The 21,497-nt window shown below is 40.4% G+C and overlaps 1 protein-coding gene across 5 annotated transcripts in view; it reads right to left on the minus strand.

Moving 5' to 3' along the window:
- The window catches only part of PLXNB2 (plexin B2), a 261,372-nt gene that overhangs the window by 53,618 nt on the left and 186,257 nt on the right, over positions 1-21,497 (minus strand). For all 5 annotated transcript variants that reach the window (XM_075024963.1, XM_075024965.1, XM_075024964.1 and 2 more), the window contains 8 exons: positions 19,951-20,051; positions 17,612-17,738; positions 15,756-15,906; positions 13,355-13,469; positions 12,505-12,607; positions 11,931-12,032; positions 6,347-6,439; positions 5,097-5,178 (listed from right to left, as the gene is read on the minus strand). In XM_075024963.1, the coding sequence (XP_074881064.1) occupies positions 5,097-5,178; positions 6,347-6,439; positions 11,931-12,032; positions 12,505-12,607; positions 13,355-13,469; positions 15,756-15,906; positions 17,612-17,738; positions 19,951-20,051 (874 nt within the window). The remainder of the gene's footprint in view (positions 1-5,096; positions 5,179-6,346; positions 6,440-11,930; positions 12,033-12,504; positions 12,608-13,354; positions 13,470-15,755; positions 15,907-17,611; positions 17,739-19,950; positions 20,052-21,497) is intronic.

Below are 21,497 nucleotides of genomic sequence, written 5' to 3' on the forward strand. Positions count from 1 at the left end.
TTAATACCTCTTCATTTCTCCATTCCTCTCTATTTTCTTGCCTTTGTTTTCCCTTTTTTCTTGAACTGCTGTCCTGATGTATGCCTTATTCTTTCTGTAGTGGGGTTTAATTCTAGTTTTCTGAGCCAAGAATGAGGTCTGACAGTCACGCCTCTCTTACTGAGGAATGATGCATCAATTGTCCCAGACAGTAAGCTTGTTTTGGCCACCGTCAATCTCTGTCATGATGCAGAGTCACTGAACAAAATTAATTTTTCCAAATAGATGCAAAACCTTGAGACATACCTGGGTGCTTCAGCACCATACAGAAAGCCTGGGCTTGCAAGAAAACATTTGGAGATGCACTTGAGAGCTAGCCCAGAAGAAAATGGACTGAAAAGATGCCACATGTTTCTCTAGGGGAAGCATGCAAGTTCCACAGATTACCCAGTGTGTGAGTGCTCTGCTTCCCTGGGAAGGTGAGCTGATTATTGTAAAGAGGGAAACTTCTTGCTCCCTCCTTTTCTGCTCCTTCCCTTCATCCCTGCTTCTCTTTACTCTTTGCTGCTCTTTTTTTCTGGCCACACAGCTTCTCACCCTCTGCCACCGAGGCTCTGGCACTTGTTGAGTCTTCTTGTAAATCAACTTAACTTACCAGAACAGCAGAAAACTATCCAGGTTTCCTCCTGTGCTCTTTCAAGAGTTAAATGTGCTCACAGATGGGAGTGGTGAGTACAAGACAGAGACTCAACATCTCCCCTTTCCAGTAGTGATGAGCTCTTTTATGTGCTCATTAAGTCTCAAGAAACAGTACCCTTAGTGACACTGGGTTTTTTTCAAAGGACGTTCATCCTTAAAGATGCAAGAAGCAAAGCAGAGTAAACAGAAGTGATCAGATGTGGGCAAGAGAGACTAGGATAAATCCCTTTGAGATTGCATATGGTAAGGCCATCAAAAATGTCTATTTAAATAAAACTTTTATTCTCAGAGGAGCAGGACTGTAGGAAGGACACTGGCAAAACCACCCTCCAGTCACTAACATTTCAACGCACTTGATAACTTCCTAGATAGCAGCAGCAGCAGTAACTTCAAAAATCTAATTTCAAGAGGCTACCATGTCAGATTTCTACCAAAATGAAAAAGTAAAATGAGAATGCTGGTTTTCCATTATTTTTCAGCAGTGCTCTTATTCCCCTGCTAGGCATGAACAATATTACAGATGCCCAAAACTTGGCTACAGTCTCTCTGCCACTTGCATGAGAGCATATTAGCTCATAAGAGCAGTTTTTCTCTAAATGCTGCATATTTAAAACCTCAGCATTCAGTTTCACAGCTAGTCTTTAACAGAATAACATGTTTTTATTCTTGCCCTTACACTGAAGAGTTAATGCAATGATGAAGCCTCGTTTAAACCCTTCTTACGTCTAATCATCATATCCACTTGATTTCAAGTAGCTTTACCAGCACAAACTCAGTTGAGACATCATTGGAGATGTATGCAAAGCCAGGGGACTTCAGCATTTGTAACAATGAATCAATGAGAAAGAACATCCATTTTATTCAACCCCTATCTTGAATTCTCAAGGAATTGATGAGCACAAAGCAGGAGTAGTATCATTTGCTTCATATACTGAGCACATCAATACAGAAGTCACTGAGCAACAAACATAACCCAAGCAATATTTTCAACACTTTGTGTGTTAACTATTCACTCTGTATGTTGGATGTGAACGCAGTGCTGGGGAAAAGCACCAGACTGACAGCCCTGCTATGTTGCTGTTTGCTTTTATAAGCAGAAGAGACGGTGTGGGCAGCGGCAAGGAAGGTTCCTCACATCTATGCTGTGAATTGCTTTTGCAGGAACCAGATTGCTTTCTTAATCCAGCACTCTGAACGGTTGCTACTGCACAGGGATTTGAGCAGGTAATGTTGTTAAATGAATCTTCCCCTTGCCTTCCTAAACCCTGCATTTCCCACCCACACTGCCACATGGCCACCTGGTATGGCACGGCAATACGCTTACTGAATTACTTTGTTATCCTTCATTGGCTGGACAGGGATTTTCATCCCATCACTCACTAAACAATGTCAGTGCTGCAACGTCTTGACGTCCCTCACATCCAGTTGCATAAATGCAACGGAGAAAGCTACGGCCTCAAAGCATTAAACACTCCCTCTGTTCACTGATCAGCTCATTAAATGTACCAGCAGCAAGCCACTCATTAGATTCAGACTCTTATCCATCACCTTGAGATACCAGCTGTGAAATCATTGATAAAAAGGACAAAGGATAAAAGGGATATATTGGATTTCATACTGTTCAGAACCCCTGATGGCTTGAGATGTAAAAACGCTATCGTAACTTAGTATTCACTAAGTGTTATACAAAGAAAGGGTTCTTTCACTGGCACGTTCAAAGGTGCTTCTCAGCAGCAGCCATATACCCAAAGCCAATTCTTTTCAAGATGCATAAAAACCATCATGCTTGGGATTTCATATGGCAAGGAAATTTAAAAGCAGCAGAGAATTTGGATTAAAAAAAAAATCCCTTTTATAATGAAAATAGACATTTGTTGATAATTTTTCAATTCTCCCTCTTGCAAGGGTTCTATATTTCAATTTGAATGATAACATTTCTTTAATAATTTAGCTACTTTTTTTTTTAATGTTTTTGCCTAGACTTGGAAAAAAGATGTTGGGAATATTTGGTCAAAATTCTGCAGTTTTAAACACCACAGCCTTTGGAATGGAATTAAGACAGTGTGAGATTGTAATATGACCTCCCTGTAACACTCATGCCAGGTCCTCTTTTAAGTGCTTTCAACACTGCACACAAAGCCATAGGGAAAATCTTCTAAAAACATACTTCTATTCTGCTAATAAGGGAATAAATTTAAATATTGTACAGATAGAAGAATATGGTCTGAAGAATTAATCTGCAGGGGAAATTACTCGGGGGAAGTATTAGTTTTCCTGATGTTGACTCATCACACAAGTAACAAGCATGTTGCCTCACATTTTTTGCAATATTATGCCTTAAACTTCAGTTCAAAGGAGTGTAAGGTAGGTCCCAGCTCCCAGATACTGCTCCACTGATTTTGATAGGTTCACAGACATAATTGCTTCGTCATTGTATGTGGAAAGAAATAAAGAAGTTTATATTTAGAAAGGAATTTATATCAGAGACCAAGTCTTTGTGCTATAAAACACTTTTACTTTTTTTTTTTTGCTGTAGAAATAAATGACTAAAGTAATGAGCTTAAAGCACAATGAATGTTTCTGTGTACTGCTGATAGCTAGCAGACACAAAGACTGCAGAACCTGTCTGAGCTGAGACACAGCTGAAAGCTGAGATTTCAGGTAAAGTCCATATGAGAGGCAGTGAGAAGGATCCCCTTTCTGCTACTGGAGGGGGAAAGTTCATTGGGGAAGGGAAATGGCCATGGAAAGAAAAAATCAAACTACTTAAGTACATTTGAACTGTGAAGCTGCACTATTAGGATTGCCCTCCAGAGCAGAAGTGAATTTGAAAATCATAGAATCACAGAATAGTTTGTGTTGGAACAGACCTTCAAAGATCATCTAGTCCAACTCCCCTGCAATGAGCAGGGACACCTTCTACTAGATCGGGTTGCTCAGAGCCCCATCCAACCTGGCCTTGAATGTTTCCAGGGATGGGGCATCTACCACCTCTCTGGGCAACCTGTGCCAGTGTTTCACCACCCTCACTGTAAAAAATGTCTTCCTTATATCTAGTCCAAATCTACACTCTTTCAGTTTGAAACCACTACCCCTTGTCCTATCACAACAGGCCCTGCTAAAAAGTTTGTCCCCATCTTTCTTATAAGCCCCCTTTAAGTATTGAAAGGCCACAATAAGGTCTCCTTGGAGCCTTCTCTTCTGCAGGCTGAACAACCCCAACTCTCTCAGCCTCAATTCATAGGAGAGCTGTTCCATCCTCTGATCATTTTTGTGGCCTTCCTTTGCTCCAACAGGTCCATGTCTTTCTTATATTGAGGATCCCAGAGCTGAACGCAGTACTGCAGGTGGGGTTTCACGAGAGTGGAGTAGAGGGGAAGAATCCCCTCCCTCAACCTGCTGGCCACACTGCTTTTTGATGCAGCCCAGGATACCGTTGGCCTTCTGGGCTGCAAGCGCACATTGCTGGGTCATGTCCAGCTTTTCATCCACCAGTACCCCCAAGTCCTTCTCCTCAGGGCTGCTCTCAATCCCTTCACCCTCCAGCCTCTGTTGGTACCAGGGGTTGCCCTGACACAGGTGCAGGACCTTGCACGTGGCCTTCATGAACTTCATGAGGTTCACATGAACCCACCTCTCAAGCATGTCAAGGTCCCTCTGGATGGCATCCCTTCCCTCAGGTGTGTCAACCGCACCACTCAGCTTGGTCTCATCTGCAAACTTGTTGAGGGTACACTTGATCCCACCATGTCATTGATGAAGATATTAAACAGTATTGGTCCCAATATGGCTCCCTGAAGGACACCACTTGTCACCAATCTCAATCTGGACATTGAGCTGTTGACCACTACCCTCTGCATGCAACCATCCAACTAATTCCTCATCCACAGAACAGTCCACCCATCAAATCAATCTCTCTCCAATTTAGAGAGAAGGATGTTGTGGGGGACTGTGTCAAAGGCTGTACAGAAGTCCAGATAGATGACATCCATAGCTCTTCCCTTGTCCACTGATGTAGTTGCTCCATCATAGAAGGCCACTAGGTTGGTCAGGCAGGACTTGCCCGTGGTGAAGCCATGCTGGCTGTCTCGAATCACCTCCCTGTCCTCCATGTGCCTTAGCATAGCTTCTAGGAGGATCTGCTCCATGATCTTCCCAGGCACAGAGGTGAGGCTGACCTCATATAATGGTAGCAAAATAATGGTAACATATTTAAATCAGCCTTTAATGTATACAACACTGGTGTTTAATTCATGAGTTTGGTATTAATAACTTTCGATCTGTCAGATTTAATTGTTTCACCCAAACCAGTAAAACCTACAAAGGTAACATTCTTATTCACATGACTCCAAATTATGAAGGAATAGATTCCTGTTTACTGTAATTAACCTCCCTTTAATCCCATATTTCATACTTACCCATCAGTTTGCTGTCAATCTTGACCTCATCTGTTCTTATGGATAAGTGAAGTCGTAGGGTCTCATTTGCACTATAGGAGAACTGGAAAAGATGACACAATAGAGAAATTTATACCTTCATTTGGCAAGGTTAATTTCATGCATTTTCTATGATTCTCAGTAATCAGAGCTGTGAAGGTTTTAGAAACTATCCCAAACCTTATACTCTTTCTTTCATTTTGGCCAAATACATTTATAGAAAAATGTTTTAATGAACCTAATCCTTCACAATCAGAATGTTTAAGTACCAAAGGACAACAATATCTGAATACTCACTTTTCATTGATTTAATTTATGTTTGGTTATAAGTATCCAAGTAGCAAAGGTACTGTTCATAGTAACTAAGTATAACTGCTGACCCTGCTGAGTTCTCCCTTCCCACACCATCTGGCCCCATTACTTCTGTGGACACAGCAGACTCACACCACATGGAGGGGAAATCTCTTGCATCTTTTGCAGTACAACCCCCTCATTATAGCCAAAGCACAAGGTTCACATGCTCCAAGACATGAGCATATTGAAAGACAGCAGCAATAACAACTGGCGGGAAGGAAAAAGAGCAAAGAAAAATACAAGGCAAACGCTTTGTGCTAGGCTCAAATGCTGCATAAATGCTAATTAGTTCTCAAAACCACTCTTCTAGTAAGCTTATAAGACATACAAGTTAAAGTCAGCATAACATTTGAGTCCAACTTTGACCTTGGTAAATAGGTTATTTTTTTAAATATTATTTCCTTTCCCTGTAAAATAAACCAGAGTGAAGGAAGCATAGCTAGTAAGTAGCCAAACAACAACATACTGTTACCATTCCCATTTTTATAGATGTAAAATGGGAAAGAAAATGGAGTGGGGAGAGGGAGAGCTCTCAAATTCTCATCTTTTAACCTCAATGATTTCACCAGATTGCATAACAAGTGAATAATAAAGGAGCAATGGTCCCAAATTCCTCTAGGGACAGTTCAATGAATCCATGGATTGCATAGATAGAGAAATCAAGAAGAAAGATCAAGGGCTTTGAGGGGAGACCCCAGGAGCTCTGGGCCAAAGCTGCTGCCTTTGACTGCTACTACCAAAGAGAGTCTCCATCAGAGGTGACTTTCTTCTCTGAGGGAAATCGGTATTACCTGAATATTTCTGGACACATGTGGACACTGGAACAGGACTATAAGAACTGAATATATTTGGTAGGCAAATCATATTTTTGCATTTACCTCTTCACTCATGAATGAAAATATTCCTTCATCCGATTCATCCACAGGAGCTTCAAATTCAAATTGGCTGTTTCCAACCTTAAATTTTTTATCCTATGGAAGAGAAAAGTTCAGCTTAGAATTCATATAGCATCACCAAGTGTAATAAAATATCACCAGGCAATATCCTATTCAGCACTTGAAGTAATAAGACCAGATGGAGAAGGCTAACCAGTTAAAGTAATCTTCTAAAACAAAGCTAGTGAAACATTGAGCCAGTGCAATCTGCTACTTTGCTGCACTCCTCCAACATTCGTTAAAGGTGGAAGCACCAAGCAGTACAAATAAAGCAAGAAAATATCTAGCACTCATTTTAGGGAGCAATAATAAAAAGCCAAGAGATGTGAATACTGGATGGCTTCACACATCAGATGTGTTTATAGCAGAGCTGTGTGAGTTCCGCCCTTTAAGGTTTTCTCTGTAGGGATCCTGGGCAGAGCGGGAATGCAAGAATTGCATGGGAAACTGGAATGAACATCTCTCCAATCTTGCTGGCTTTGTTTCTCCTGCCTCACCATGACTCCAGCTGTGTTTTCACAGGACAGTCTTTGATGGCAGCACCAGCTTAAGGGTATTCCTGCCTCCTAGACACCTTCTTCCCCCTCTTTTCTCCCTAGGCCCTAAATCCATTCATTCCTGCCTTCAGGCTGCAGCACATACTGACCTGCACTGCACTGGCAAAAATCTCAGCTTGGCTGGCCTGTGATTCAATTGAGGAACTGAGCTGGCTAAAAACCAAACACATCACCCCATGACACTGTTTCTGTGCTGGTCATTCTCCTGCTCTGGACCACAGGACAGCTGTGCAAACAGCTTTGCCAGAAGAACCAGAGAAAGAAATAAGCAGCAAGGATATTTTCAGACAGTATTGCTGGTAAAGACTTATGAAATCAGAACACACCGGGTGACAAGATCACCTTCACCTTTATAGAATCATAGAATGCCTTGGGTTGGAAGGGACCTTCAAAGATCATCTAGTTCCAACCCCGCTGTCACCAATCGGGACATCTACTAGATCAGGTTGCTCAAAGCCCCATCCAACCTGACCTTGAACACTTCCAAGGATGGAAGGGCATCCACAACTTCTCTGGGCAACCTGTTCCAGCGTCTCACCACCCTCACAGTAAGAATTTCTTCCTAATATCTAATCTAAATCTACCCTCTTTCAGTTTAAAACTTACTTCTCGTTCTATCACTACCCTCCCTGCTAAAGAGTCCCTCCCCATCTTTCCTGTAGGCCCCCTTTAAGTACTGGAAGGCTGCTGTAAGGTCTCCCCTGGGAGCCTTCTCTTCTCCAGGCTAAACACCCACAACTCTCTCAGCCTGTCCTCATAGGGGAGATGCTCCAGCCCCCTGATCATCTTTGTGGCCCTCCTCTGGACTCACTTGAGCAGGTCCATGTCCTTCTTATGTTGGGGGCCCCAGAGCTGAACACAGTACTGCAGGTGGGGTCTCATGAGAGCAGAGCAGAGGGGGAGAATCACCTCCCTCAACCAGCTGGCCATGCTTCTTTTTACACAGCCCAGGATACCATTGGCTTTTTGGGCTGCAAGCACACATTGCTGGCTCATATCTAATTTTCCATCCACCAGTATCCCCAAGTACTTCTCCGCAAGGCTACTTGCAATCCATTCATCCCCCTGACTGTATTGATATTGGGGATTGCCCCAACCTAGGTGTAGGACCTTGCCAGTGGCCTTATTGAACTTCATGAGAACTTTGCTTTGATGCCTGCTATGGATGTAAAGAACTAGTTCCTGCTTTTATCCAGAACCACTTCAGTCTTGGAGTATATGGCAAAAAAATAATGGTTACTTGATTCCTCTTTCCTGCTCTGAGGGTTAGAAAGTTGTCTCCTGCTGTCATCTAAGCCTCACGTATGAGGATCTTATCCTATTTATTTGTAGCTACTTCTTCAATGCTGGAATCACTGGTAACTCATGGGCCAGTAGGTTTATCTAATTAGTGCAGTGGAAACGTTTCGTATTGGACCTTCACTGTGACAGGTTGGGCAGCAGACACAGGAGCCCACCAAGGTTTGGAACTGAGGAGGAGCACATGCTTTAACCACGTAAAAGGCCTGACTCTAGTGTCTGAGAGGTTTATGCTATAGAGGGGAACAGACTTTTTACTTCTTCCTTCTCAGAAGCTGCATACAGAATATGAACTACTGACTGAGCTCTGAAAAGCCTTTTCTGAAAGTTTTACAGCAAGTTTTACAGCCCATTCTGCTTTACAGAAAATGTCTACATACTCCAAGTTTTAAAGCACCTTACAAATCTCTTTTCTGAGGAATGCTGCCTCACCTTCCCTACTCCACGTATTTCAAAATATCATGTATTTTTCAAAAGTGTTCACATTATGCTGCTGCTGCGTAAGGCTTTCCAACATGCTTAACAGAAGGCACTGGGAGAGGAGGGGAGCTTCAGCGTGTGTGACAGCTGCTACCTGGAGTGAATTGAAATCAGGAGTTGCTATACCAGGCTCTTGAGCAGAAAGTCACAGAGCTCACATTCAGCAGTCTGGGTGCAAGAAGAGACATGTAGCTAACACTAGGAAGTGGGTTACACATCAGACACACATAACAAAGACAAATCCAAATGGGAAATTACTTTTAACGAAAATCTTTGGAGGGCTAATAAGGTTATCTTGATGCTGGTACATCTGTCTCTTCTACTGTGCCAATCCTTCAAGGACTTAGCTGAAGAATGCCTCTCAGAAGTTGCAAGCAATATGACTGATCAGTACTAAACTTTCCTCTCAACTGCTTGTCCTGGATGAGACTATTCCCGAAAGAATGACAACAGCTTGGATTTACTTCTACTTCTTACTGAAACTCTTTCAGAGGAAGGAGAGGCAGAAAAACAGTCAACAGCTTCTCCTCTTTTAGTCTATTTCCCTCCAGTGGAAGGCCTCATGAGGAGATTTATTCATTATACTGTAAGTGTTCACAAGTGCATACAAGAGATGCATACAAAATGTGTGAGCATATTCTTCCCCCTCAGTTCTGCGATAGCAGTTTTAGAGGCCATTCACCTCTCCTACTCACTGAGTAAGCCCAAACCTTCACTGCTAACCTCCACCTAGAAACAGAGATGCTTATATGCACAATGTTGGCTACTGTACTTAGGCACCCATGATAAGGCAGGCTGTGCATCACCCTTTTAAGCAAAGCACAGATTAAACCAAGAGAATAGAGCCAGTAGTTCAAAGCGACGACAAAACATTCATTTTTGCTTTTTCTAAGCAAGAATTTAGGCAAGGAAAATACGAGGGAAATGGATATATACCAATGCCCTAACCAATTAAGACCTTAAATGTGCTCATAGCTGCATGACTGCTAGCTCCAAACACACCGTAATGCCCAGCATATCCTGTGGCAAAATCATTCCACATGAGAAGCCACATGATATTTTGCATTTGGGCTGCGAGCCAACCCCTACAAAATATCCATCCACAGGTTCTTCTGAGCACCCTGCCCTCCATGAGATGTTTACCAAAGGCTGAGTGTAGGTTATGCCCTGACTCAAATGAACTAACTAATTCATGCCTTATTTGTCTGTTTTCACATATACTTAGAGGTCTGTGTATACAGCTGGAGTCACTGTGTGTGCCTATTCAAGTCCTGGCACTGAAGGCATTACTATTTTGGCTTAAAAATGCACCGCTGTACCAGGATATATGGAGCTGCTCCCACGACAGAGATGACATTCTCACATGGCCCTCACCTAAGAAAAATTATTCTGACATCATTTGACACTCATTGCTCTCCAGCATCTTTCCAGCCTATGGCCTATGCATTCATCTTATTTCTTACAGAGACCTGAATTCCATGTAAGCCTTTCCAGTTCCAAGTTAAATAAATGCATACTAGGTTTGGGCTGTAGGCAAACTGTTAAACATTGCTACCCATGACAAAGCATTCAATCCAGAGGATGTGCCTTTGTTAAATGTAATTGATACCTCACAGAAAAAAAGAAAAAGGCAGAAGCTTTTTCATTCCCTTTTCTCCACTAGTAGTTGAGAAAGATTAAAGTGCTTATTCACAGAATGATAAACTAGATGAAGGAGTTTTTGGGTTCCTGCTGCTGTTTCTCCTCCTTGGAGGAAAAAGGTCCTCCAGAAGTCAAATTCAGCACATCTAGATTATGTATCTGCCCTGAATTTGTTCTCGAGAGAGAATGGGCTCTTCCACTCATATCAAGGGAGCAGGGAAAGATTTTCCTCTTGTGCAGAAAAACAGCTCTTCACAATGTTAAACAAACGAAATGTGAGTAAATTCTCTGGAATACTTTTCCATTTTTAGCAAAGGGAGCTGTGGCCTTTAAGACAAGTGTTATGTGCCACATCTTGCACAGAGCCAGACATCCTACCAGGGACCAGTCCTGGCATCTCGGAGAACAGACTAAATCCAGCAAATTGCTTTTCTTTGTTTACATATATTTTAAGGCCTTCAAGCAAAAATGTTTATATTTGAACATATGTTTGTATAGCATGGTCTTGATATATGTATAGTAGAGTGCTAGACAGCATGGTCTTCATATGGTTGTAGTGCTTATGGGTTGCTTTTTACCCTTCTCTGAATACCCTTCTTACATTGTTACTCTCCAGACCTGTTTACCCTTCTCCATCCCTTGGCAGGCATAGCAGAGGTGATAGAAGGACTTTGTAAGCTACACAGTACTTCAATTTGGCAAATGAAAAAAAAGCTGAAAAAACATGAGCCTTCTTTCCCTTGATAGATGGCTGGTAAGCAATCGATGCAATCTCCAGCGTATCTATCATCAATTCACATTTACACAAAGACAACACAAAAACAAACAATAGAATCTAAGAACAATACTTGAGCTATCACCTAAAGAAGCAGTTTTTAAGCTTCATTTCTACCAAACTAACAATAACATTCTATGCATTGTCTAGGTTATAAAACAATTAAAAGCTTGGGGTTAAACTCACTTAGAAGCTTTGTAATTTACTTTCTGGAAGCAAGTACCAACAAAGACAAGCCTTTGCTAGAGCTGAGAAAATACCTGTTTTGATGGTCACATACACACAAAAACCCCCCCCCAAAAGATTGTTTTATCCAAACTAAGAAACATTTAATTTCTGAGTGCATTTTTTTGTTCAAAAAGTGAAAACTGAATTAAGCACACAGAGTGATGTCATTCTAGAACAAAAAAAAGAGCGAGTATTTAATTAGAAAAAAAGATACGAAACATTCACAATTCCTAAATCTCCTCTCATTTCATTAGATGAAAAATAATTGTCATGTGTTTCAGTAGGTCCAACATAAAACATTCTTAAAAAAAACCCTCCACATCTAGTAGTTAAAATATTTTGTCGAGCTCTGATTCTGTCTTGGTGATGACTCTACCACAGTAACCTATATTATATCAAACTTGAATGTGTAGCTCTTCTCCTTCTTTAAAAACAGTTATGAGCAGGATCTCCAAGGAACACAAAGTAATGGTTTAGTTGAGGGGTGTGGCTGCAGTTTAAGTAAGTGGAATTCAAATGACAGCTAGCTTTGAATTAATCTGCTTACCCGATAATAAGCTAGATGTCTCCCCTCAAAATACACCCTTGTTCGGTACTCCATAGGTATTATTGGAGGGTCAGGGTTTAGAAACTGTGGGCATTCTTCTTCCTGGGGAGAGAAACATTTTATATGTTATTCCAAATAAAAAGTCTTATCACAACAAGCTCCACTGGCCTTCGGACAATGGAATGATTGTTCTGAAGAACTTCATGCTTAAAATACAGTGACAGATTTGATTACACCCTTTCAAATTAGACATGCTAAAAATGACTGCAGCATATGTCAAAGCTGTGGGTGATTATCTTTCCCAGCCTTGAAATCTTGTTCCTCCCATTGAAGCAAAATACTAAAAGGAACAAAAATATCCTTTCAGGAGTTATTCAGTCTCATTGCCCCTCCTCAATTACACCCTTAAATTCCCACCCCCGCACTGTCACTAAAAAAAAATACCTTACACTTCTGGAGTTAACTTTAGAATCATTTTTAAATCCCTAATTCAACCAACTGATATAAGAGAAAAAGCAAAGAAAATATTGAAGTTTTCTAATAAAAACCTAATAATCTTATTTTTAAACATTACCATATTTTGTTTAATCACATCCTGTGTTGAAGAGGACTCTTCACAGATATGTTTCTTCCAGTCCCACTGGCAATTCCATCTATTGCTTGCACAGGAATAGCATCTACAAATATAACATGATAGTCATGACAAACTGTCAGGCTTTTTCCCCCATTGACAAAAAAAGTAAATGAGATTCCATCTTTATTCATGGAGGGTAGATCTATCTGTTATAGTGCCCTTACTCTATTAAGCTGAAAACTTCATAGTAGGAACATTTCAAGAACCCCCAAAAGCCAATTTCTCCCTTAAATATTTTAGCAAGGATCAGAAAACCACAGCATCTAGCAGAAACTTTGAGATCAAGTCTGAGAGGACTGGAAATGACCTTGATCAACCCTCATACATAAGGATGAACAAAGTGGGGTTTGGGTTGGCTGCGACTGCCCTGGGGCAGCAACATCTCGAGCAGTGCAGATGATGGGGGCAGATGATGATTTGACTGTCCTATTTGAATGCACTGCAACCCAAAGCACCAATCTATCATTTGAGGGAATAAGCAGGTAAGCAGGAGTCCACAGAGCTTACCTGCAGATACATTAGCAGCTACAGAAATGGCAACCCAAAGAACTGGCCTTTAATTATACATGCCATGAATATTCCTATTCCATTGTTTTATGTTACCGGTTCACCTGGTGCCCTTCAACCATTTTTAAACTCCATTAAAATGTAAGAAAAAGGATTTGGACACTGGCAAATTTTGAGAGTGCAAAAGACTTAATTATGAAATGATTGAGTAACCCAGCTGCCAGTTACCTGAAACAGCATGCTACAGGATCTAAACACCTAAGTAAGAAGCTGAAACACTTACGGCTGATTTTCAAAAAGATTCATTGCTTCTTCACAGTCATAAAATGGGTAAGTATGTGACGCAAAAAATATCTTGTTCTGTCCAAAGGTTAACTGAAGTGGAACTGAAACATGATCTATCACAAAAGAAAAAAATTATCTAAGTGGTTGTTGAATTCTTTAGCTCTTGAGCTGAATGATACAATGATAATAATTCTATTATTTTACAGGACATAAGCAAATATTTAACTATACTGTTGACACTCTGGATCTCATGACCTGTTATACTTTAGAGCTAAAGCTCTGTTTTGTCTTTTTAAGCTTTACAAAATTTTCAGCACGTGGTTGTCAGAAGAAAAGCAGAGATGGGATAAAGGGAAGAAACAAAATTACAGAATAACTTTGTTTTATGGAAGTGTTTCTTGGTGGTGCTATCATCATGCTAGAATTTTAGAGTCTAGGAGAACAAGGAAAACTGAGTAAAGAGATAATTGAACACAGATGAAAACTGGCAGGAGAACAATCATTTTAAATAAAACATTTTTCTTAAATATGAATATGTCTGCATGTAAAATTACTTCTTTCATTTGTGGATTAAAACTGTCATTGTCATGTGAATTAAAGCAAGTGATCTTTGTGGTTAATGCCCAACAGTGCCTGCAACGCTAAGTTACCACAGGCACTTGTGATCTTCAGTTTGCCGTACATGATTTCTCCACAAATGTACTTCTTGTCTGGATTATTACTGAATTAAGAGTGGAAAATTTATCTTCAGAAACTGGTGCATTCCTCAGCGAAGCTGTTTGAAATACCTTTTGCAGAAATGATTAAGCCCTTGTGACAAGCTATTTCACAAGCTATTGAGCAATTTCAAACTCTGCTTTCCTTGAACAGGTTCTTGGAAGACCATCAGCTCTTTGGCTGGAAGTCACCTTTGCCTTCACTGGGTCCCCTTGAATATTTCAGACTGGTAGGAATGCCAGGGGATTTCCTAACAACGGGACTATGAAAAAGCATCCTTCCTCTAGAAATGTCCTATTCCCTTTGAAACCAACCACAACTAAAGTAACCCAGACTTTTCCAAACTCAATAGGGTTTCTTAACAGTAAGTGGATGGCTCAGGACTTTTTGTCACATGCTGCCAGGAATCACTGCCTGTGCTCATAACCGTCTGCCTTCTGCTGAACCCATTGCCAAGCTTCTGAGCATCTTTATATTACTTTTGAACATCCTTTCAGATGGAACCCTGTGCAACCAACTCAGAGAGGCGTATTATTTCTAGGTGACTTGGTTACTATAATGCCATCCCTGATAAGCTTCTAGTCTTAGATTTTATGCTGGAAGACATCAAGATGTCATGCTTATTAACTTTATGTCCTGCTTTACAAAATATTTAGGGAATGTGAATTGGCCCTAAATAATGGAGTGCTGCTTTAACACTTAGCATAATCTGATACTGTGACACACCCCAGCTAGTTTAAAACTTAAGAGTGAGATTTTAACATCATTACTCTTCCTGCAACTAAAACTGGATTTTGACCTGTTTCAGCCTTAAGAGAATCTTAAAAAGTGCTTCCAAGTACCTCTCTGACAGTTCATGGCTGTTGTGATACATATAAAAGGGTTATCCTCCAGGGTACCTCTGCAAGGTGCAAAAGCACCTGTTTTTGTTTTTTTTTTTAAACTGGATACATAATAAACAGTGCTGTGTAACCAGTTTTATTCCATGTGTTTATGCATCAAGATGTAAGAACTTAAAGCATGAATAAAGCACTATCTAGCAAATAGCACAAGAATTACAGTTGGCAACAGACCTTAAGCACATAATCAGTGGTTCAGAACAATGATACAGCCTTTAATTATATGATCACATATTTTTCCACTGGACTTACTATTGCAGAAGCTGGAAGGCACATAGTAGAAGAGGCAGAAGGCTTTATGAGAGAAAGGACAGCCTTGTAACATGGACCTGAAAACAAGCCACTGAACTACAGCTGACTAGAGCAAAATTAAGGCATCAGAGATGAAAAACTTCCCATCTGAAGTGTGTATGTGGCTCTTCTGGCCCCACAACTCAGAGTGATTAGGGCAAGATCAGAGTAGCTGGGTTTTTTTTGTTTGGGACACAGAATAGCACCTCTCTGGCTCCATGTCTACACCTCTGCCAAGCTCCTGTTTCAGGTTCCTGGTAGAAATACTGGGAATGCTACAGCTTGTAAATATAGCAATGGAAAAAGTTTGAGCAAACTTGTTTTTTTTAAATGTTTGAATGGACAAAGTTCAGCAATAGACTATTTAGGGAAAGAGGACTGGAAAAGATAAAAAAACTTGTATGCAGCTCATATAAGAGCATCACATTAGAAGCAGCAGCAGGCTATATTTTTTCCTGTTATTATACATGGAAGGTAGCAATATTCCTTTACCTTGACCTTTCGGTGTTGGAGGAATTATATCGGGGGGATCACAGATAATAACCCCTTCTTTTAATTGAGCGGAATGGGTTGTTTCACCAAATGTACACAAAACCTCGTCACTCTCAGTCAAAGTTGGCAATGGACTTACAGTCAGTTCTACCTGGAAACAAAATTTAAAAAGTGTAAAATATTTGAAAGAAATAAGTCAAGACCCAGTAAGATTTATGGCCAGAGAATTTCAACTGCTCTTTTTTTTTTGGCCAGCAGTGATATTTTGGCTAGTATCACAGAAGATGGTTGTCTTTTTCAATTTTTATTTCTTCCCACCTGCTAATCTTTTCTTCTTACATCTCTACCAATTTTTCCAGCTGAGTCTATGATGAACTAGACTGGTACAAACACACCTTGTCCTGTCAACGCATTAGATCAGAACAAAAATGTCTGTACAGACACATCCAAACCCTTTTATTCTTGTCCTCAGCATCCAGTTTAGCAACAGTAAACAGAGTGGTTAACACTTAAATCCTGACACACTTAATTAAAATTACATTAACCTTAGGTGTTAATAGTGAGTAATGAAACCAAGGCTGGATGGGCTGGAAAAGCTGGAGTTGAAAGGGCTGAACAGAAAAAGTGGCTTCCTCAAGACTCAATGTACATGCAAGAAACCCACTGAGATCTATCATTACTGCTGAAAAAAGATTTCTGAGTGACAGTGAGATCTTAATCTCCTCGAGGAAATTTTCAATACAGAGTGTATGTGAGAAACTAAAAGCAAAATAAAATGGGAAAAATTAGCAAGGAAAGAGGAAAAATTGAAATGAAATTTTGGATGCTGTCCTTGATTTAATGCTTCAGGTGTGTTAATTATACAGTTTTACTTTTTCCATTTTGTATTGCCAGTACAAATGACAATCATCCTTTCTTACTGAAACTGGTCCACTATGTTATGAGCTGCAACATTTTTTGGTGAGTAAAGGAATCATGAAGAGACAGTGGCATTAGTGATGTTACAGGCAGCATGTAAACGCTCATTTGAAGTTGGGTTTGGTTTTGTGTTTTAGGTATTTTGGCCTCAGATGCTGATATGAGACACCAGAGACTTGTCAACACAAGTTGACAAGATCTGAACTAAGAAAATGCATGGATTTTAAGTGGACTAGTTACGCTCTACTAACATCTTTATTCAACATAGAAATGGCCTTAACACAATGCTGTTTACATCATTTAGGAATGGAATTAATGTGACTTGAATGAAAGTCTCTTTCTTTCTGATTAAGAGGGATTAAAATCCATTTTACTGATTTTACTTGTGGAGCATCCCCAGGAAGACCTCAGTCTGCCCTGGCATGCTCCATTTGGAGTTAGAGCAAGCTATGACACCCTGGTCACACTCTCAACACTCAGTTTTGTTGCCAGAGTCGTTTTGCATGCTGAATTTACCTTCTCCATGTACCCAGAAAGACTTCGCTGTGTAGGCAAATCCACTACTGATTTTAAAGCAACAGCTTATGGCTTCACTGCTTACTTAAGTTTATGCTCAAGTAAGCTGAAAGGGCAGCATGAAGTCTCCCCTATCAATCACTTTTTATGGGTTATACAACACTGTGCAACACTTTCATAATATTCAGTGAGTGTAAGTGCTTTATCAGCCATACTAGTGCATCGTTTTGGTTTACAGAGGTCAAAAAGAGCATTTCTTAGAAGAAAATATGAACTGCAACCTGCAAAAACAGCAGGCAAGAAAGAGCACTGTAAGAAATGCCAGAGACTGAGATACCCAAAACACTATCCTATTCCTAGTCTCCACTGCACATAAAGAAACGCAGATACTCATCTTCCTGGTAGTCGTTTTCTTGTCATACCTTAGCAGGGGCTCTGCAGCTCATATTTAGAGGGTCTGCACTAATGATAGTCATGCACGTGCCACTTGGACTCCACAGCCAGTGGTTCTCCTTATCAGCTGTTCCACAGTCTGCCTTCTTTGTACACCTGACAAAACAGGAACAAAAAACAAAGTAAAGCAATATTATAGCTGGACTCTGCTTTCTCTGAACTATGCAACAATTTCAGGATTAGAGCATGAAATTACAACACAAGATAACTGGGAATTTGCTTTAATATTGGCTATTCAGGTTGCTATTAGAGAATTTTTAATAGAATAAGTGGTGGAATAAGTACTGATGGTTTCAGATGTCAAAAGCAAGTGGGGAAACATGCCTATACTATTTTGGACACCACCTTGGATTAGACAACCCAAATCAATGCAGAGGCAGTAATATTTAGCACAGGAGCCATCATGCAATGGAGCCATTGCCTGATCATCTGAAACTAGGCTGATTAATCTTCATTGTAATATATAACAAAGTTCTGAATGAGTGGGCACAGCCTGTTTTTTCTGCAGGTCAAATGGCAGACACCTCTGTGTTGCTGGTAATAAGACACCCTACTCATGAGAGTAAAATGCAATAGAGAAGTATTGCCAGGGGCACACAGGCTTGTGGAGAGCCCCTGTGAAACCATAGCACTAGGAATGTTACTTTCATAGTGAATGTTTTCATTAATTCCTGCCACTATTTAAGACCTCTCTCTGCCAGGGCACCATTACCATTATGGGAAGACAACAGCAGGTGTGCAGCCTCACCAAAAATACTGGGAGATTTTCCCAACTCAAGTTACAGGAAGGACAGAAAGAAGAGATGCTGCAGTGCAGAAGCTGCATATATGGCCACAAAAGCTTGTTGAAGTGTGTGTGTGGGGACAGTCTCATGCGTATTCTTTCCATTCTGTGCAAGGTTCAGGAGAAAATGCTGTAGGATCTCTGGCTGCTGTAGCAGAAGACTATTAATTTGTCAGGGGCTTTAACGCAGTGCAATAGCTGCACAGTTCTGTCAACCCTACCCTTAAATATATCATTTACATACCGAGTCTACATTCATATAACATATCCCTAAACACACTATTAAGTGCTCTGTGTGATCATGAGACAGAACTTGCTGCAGATGAGAAAAATATTAGAAATTAGACACTTTTTTCTCCCCACTGGAAATAAATACTAGCAAATATAAAAATTCATGTTTGCCTGTTCTCAGAGACCATTAATGTTTTGAGATATTGAGGTCAGTGGTCATATCAGAAACGTAAAGGGAAATCTAGGGTAAATTGCCTTTTGTATGATGTATGCCATGGCCTTCAGCTCCCAGCAGACGAGGAGGAGTTTGAGGTGTATTTCCAAATCCCCAGGTTTCATCCACAGCAACCTAAACCCAGGCTGGAAGAGTTACAGTATATAACATAAACCTGCATGCACTGCATAAGTTTCTCTGCAGTGCTCCATATTATGCTACGCATCAGGCTGATAGGTAACTTAACGTGATAGTTCACATTTTCAGACAGGAAGCTAGAAGCCTGAAATTCATCTGCATACTATAATTAAATAGCCCCTTTGTTCCAACAGCAAGTACTTAGAATCACAAATTCCCAACTGCTCATGCCAAGGGGTTAATTAACTTAGTAGTCAAAAAGAGAGCTGCAGGACCGCTCTTTCCACATGCAGCTCCAATCAATGCAGAGTGCAAAGAAGAGACATTCCAGAGCTGTTCAGTGCTGTCCTAGTTTACATGTGTTTGAATATTAATTCAGTTAACCTCTGCAGATAGTCAGCCAAATGCCACTTTCTGCTCTCCTACAGTTAGGTGAGGGTTCAGTGTAGCTACATGTCTTGATAGATGACATTTATATAAAAACAGCGTTTGAGCTATATACTTTATTTCAGACATGAACAGTTTTTTTCTTTTATGTTCTTTTTGACACTTTCCTGCTCTACTTAAAATATAGGCTATATTTTCTGAATTTTAAATAGGAAGTACCCTTTTAGTTTCTGGGAGAACATTTGACTGTACAGTTCAGAGAGTGATAAAAAATGTAGTTAGAAGATGTATCCTGATTTTCCAGCAGTACCAGCAGCACCAGCAGAAAAGTATATATTTTCCCAAACTAATCAAATCTGTAGAAGTCAACAGGGACTTATTTGTGAGCACAGAAGATTGATATCAATGTCTGTGTGATAAAATCAAATCACTATCAGAAGTGTAAGGCTGAGTACAAAGAGCTGGAATCACTACGCTGAACAGTAACCCACAGCACATGTCAAAATTTGAGCTATTCCACTGCCTGCACCCAAGAAAACACCAGCAGCACTCACCTGCCCTCTCTCACGCACCAGCCGCAGTACGGATCCCTTGCTTGAGTGCATTTCTCACAGTCCGAATATTTGTGGCAGTCCTGCACAGGCAACCGATGCACCTGGAGAACCGAAAGTAAGGCAAACTGTAACGAATCTGAAGAAGGCACAAGGAGATGGAAATGTTTGTGGACAGGGTTGTACAGTGCTGTTGCCTGTGGCAGCAGAAGACTTGACTCTGTATTCCTACGTCAGAGGTCAGCTTGATTTTAAGAAAATACATACAAAACCAGAGTCTGGTTATTTCCCCCTTAACAAAGTCCAAATTCACACACTTTTCCTGCTTTTTTTCACTCCAATATTCTCTAAGCTCTCTTCAAAGTAACGTAGGACATTGTTATAATCTAGAATCATGAGCAAGTCTTACAAAAATTGAGCTTTTCAGCTCCTCCAGTTATGTTACTTCTGGAAATCTGCATTATAGCAGCCACCACAGGACAGAAACTGCATCAACAATGCTCTGAATTCAAGAAACAGCTATTGCAGGATGGATACTTTCAAAAGGCTAACTTGGTACTGGCTAGATCATTTTTTAAACAGAATATCCTCCCTTCCATATCACTAGCACAGAGATAAAATAATTTGGAAATGCAAACATCAGTGGCACTTTTAGCCACAAGGCATTTCAGAAAGTCTGCAGGCGTGAGAGAGCCAGGGCACTTCGGGTTACTGCACTTCTCCATGCATAATCCTCCACCACGCAATACACTCATGAAAGAAAATGGAAATAATTATGACAGGAAGCAGCAGGGAAAAGAGCATCATCAGTTCTCATGTCTCAGTCCCCCAGTAAATATACGGCTTCTGGTTTTGATTTCCTTTGGTGCTGAGAATAAATAACTTTGTCTTTCTTTGGTGCACAGAAAAAGGAGCCTGCACACGACCATCCCTTTTAGTTATGCTGTTGAAATGATGCAAGAGGGGAACAAGACATATGTCTTCCTGTCGATGACTATGTTTTACTTTTAAAGAGCACAAAAAGTCTAGCAACAGTAACTCTGAGATGTAAGCTTTCTTTTTTCTACCTTATCCTCTCATTTAATACAACAGGCAATTACAAAGCTACTTTGAAAGTCTGAGTTTGGCCTTTTCTTTCACATTTGGAGAGTTCAGTCTGACTCAGTTAAGGAAAATGTCAATATTGAGTAGTTTTCTTGCATTTATTAATACAGAGGTTTACCTTTTCAGCATTCCCTTCTTCCTCAGATTCTTATCTAACTGAAGCTGAGTTACTGGCACTCTGTTTCACTAACTGGTACCCATGAGTAATTTAATATCCAGTGAATGGCTTTTTTATGACAAAGTGTTTATTTCATAATTCTGGCAGGCAGAAACAAGCCCTAGAGATTGCCATCTCTGCAAGTTTTATGTAAACTTAATGGATTAAAAAAAAAAATAGCAGCTCCACTTACAGCCAACTTCAAAATGCAGAGAAACTAATTTTAGAGATTTTCTAACTGGCACTTGTAATCAAAGAGAGTGGTAAAAACTAAAACAAGCAAACAAGC

Source organism: Buteo buteo, chromosome 4 (assembly GCF_964188355.1).
Source record: "Buteo buteo chromosome 4, bButBut1.hap1.1, whole genome shotgun sequence".
Lineage (NCBI taxonomy): Eukaryota > Metazoa > Chordata > Aves > Accipitriformes > Accipitridae > Buteo > Buteo buteo.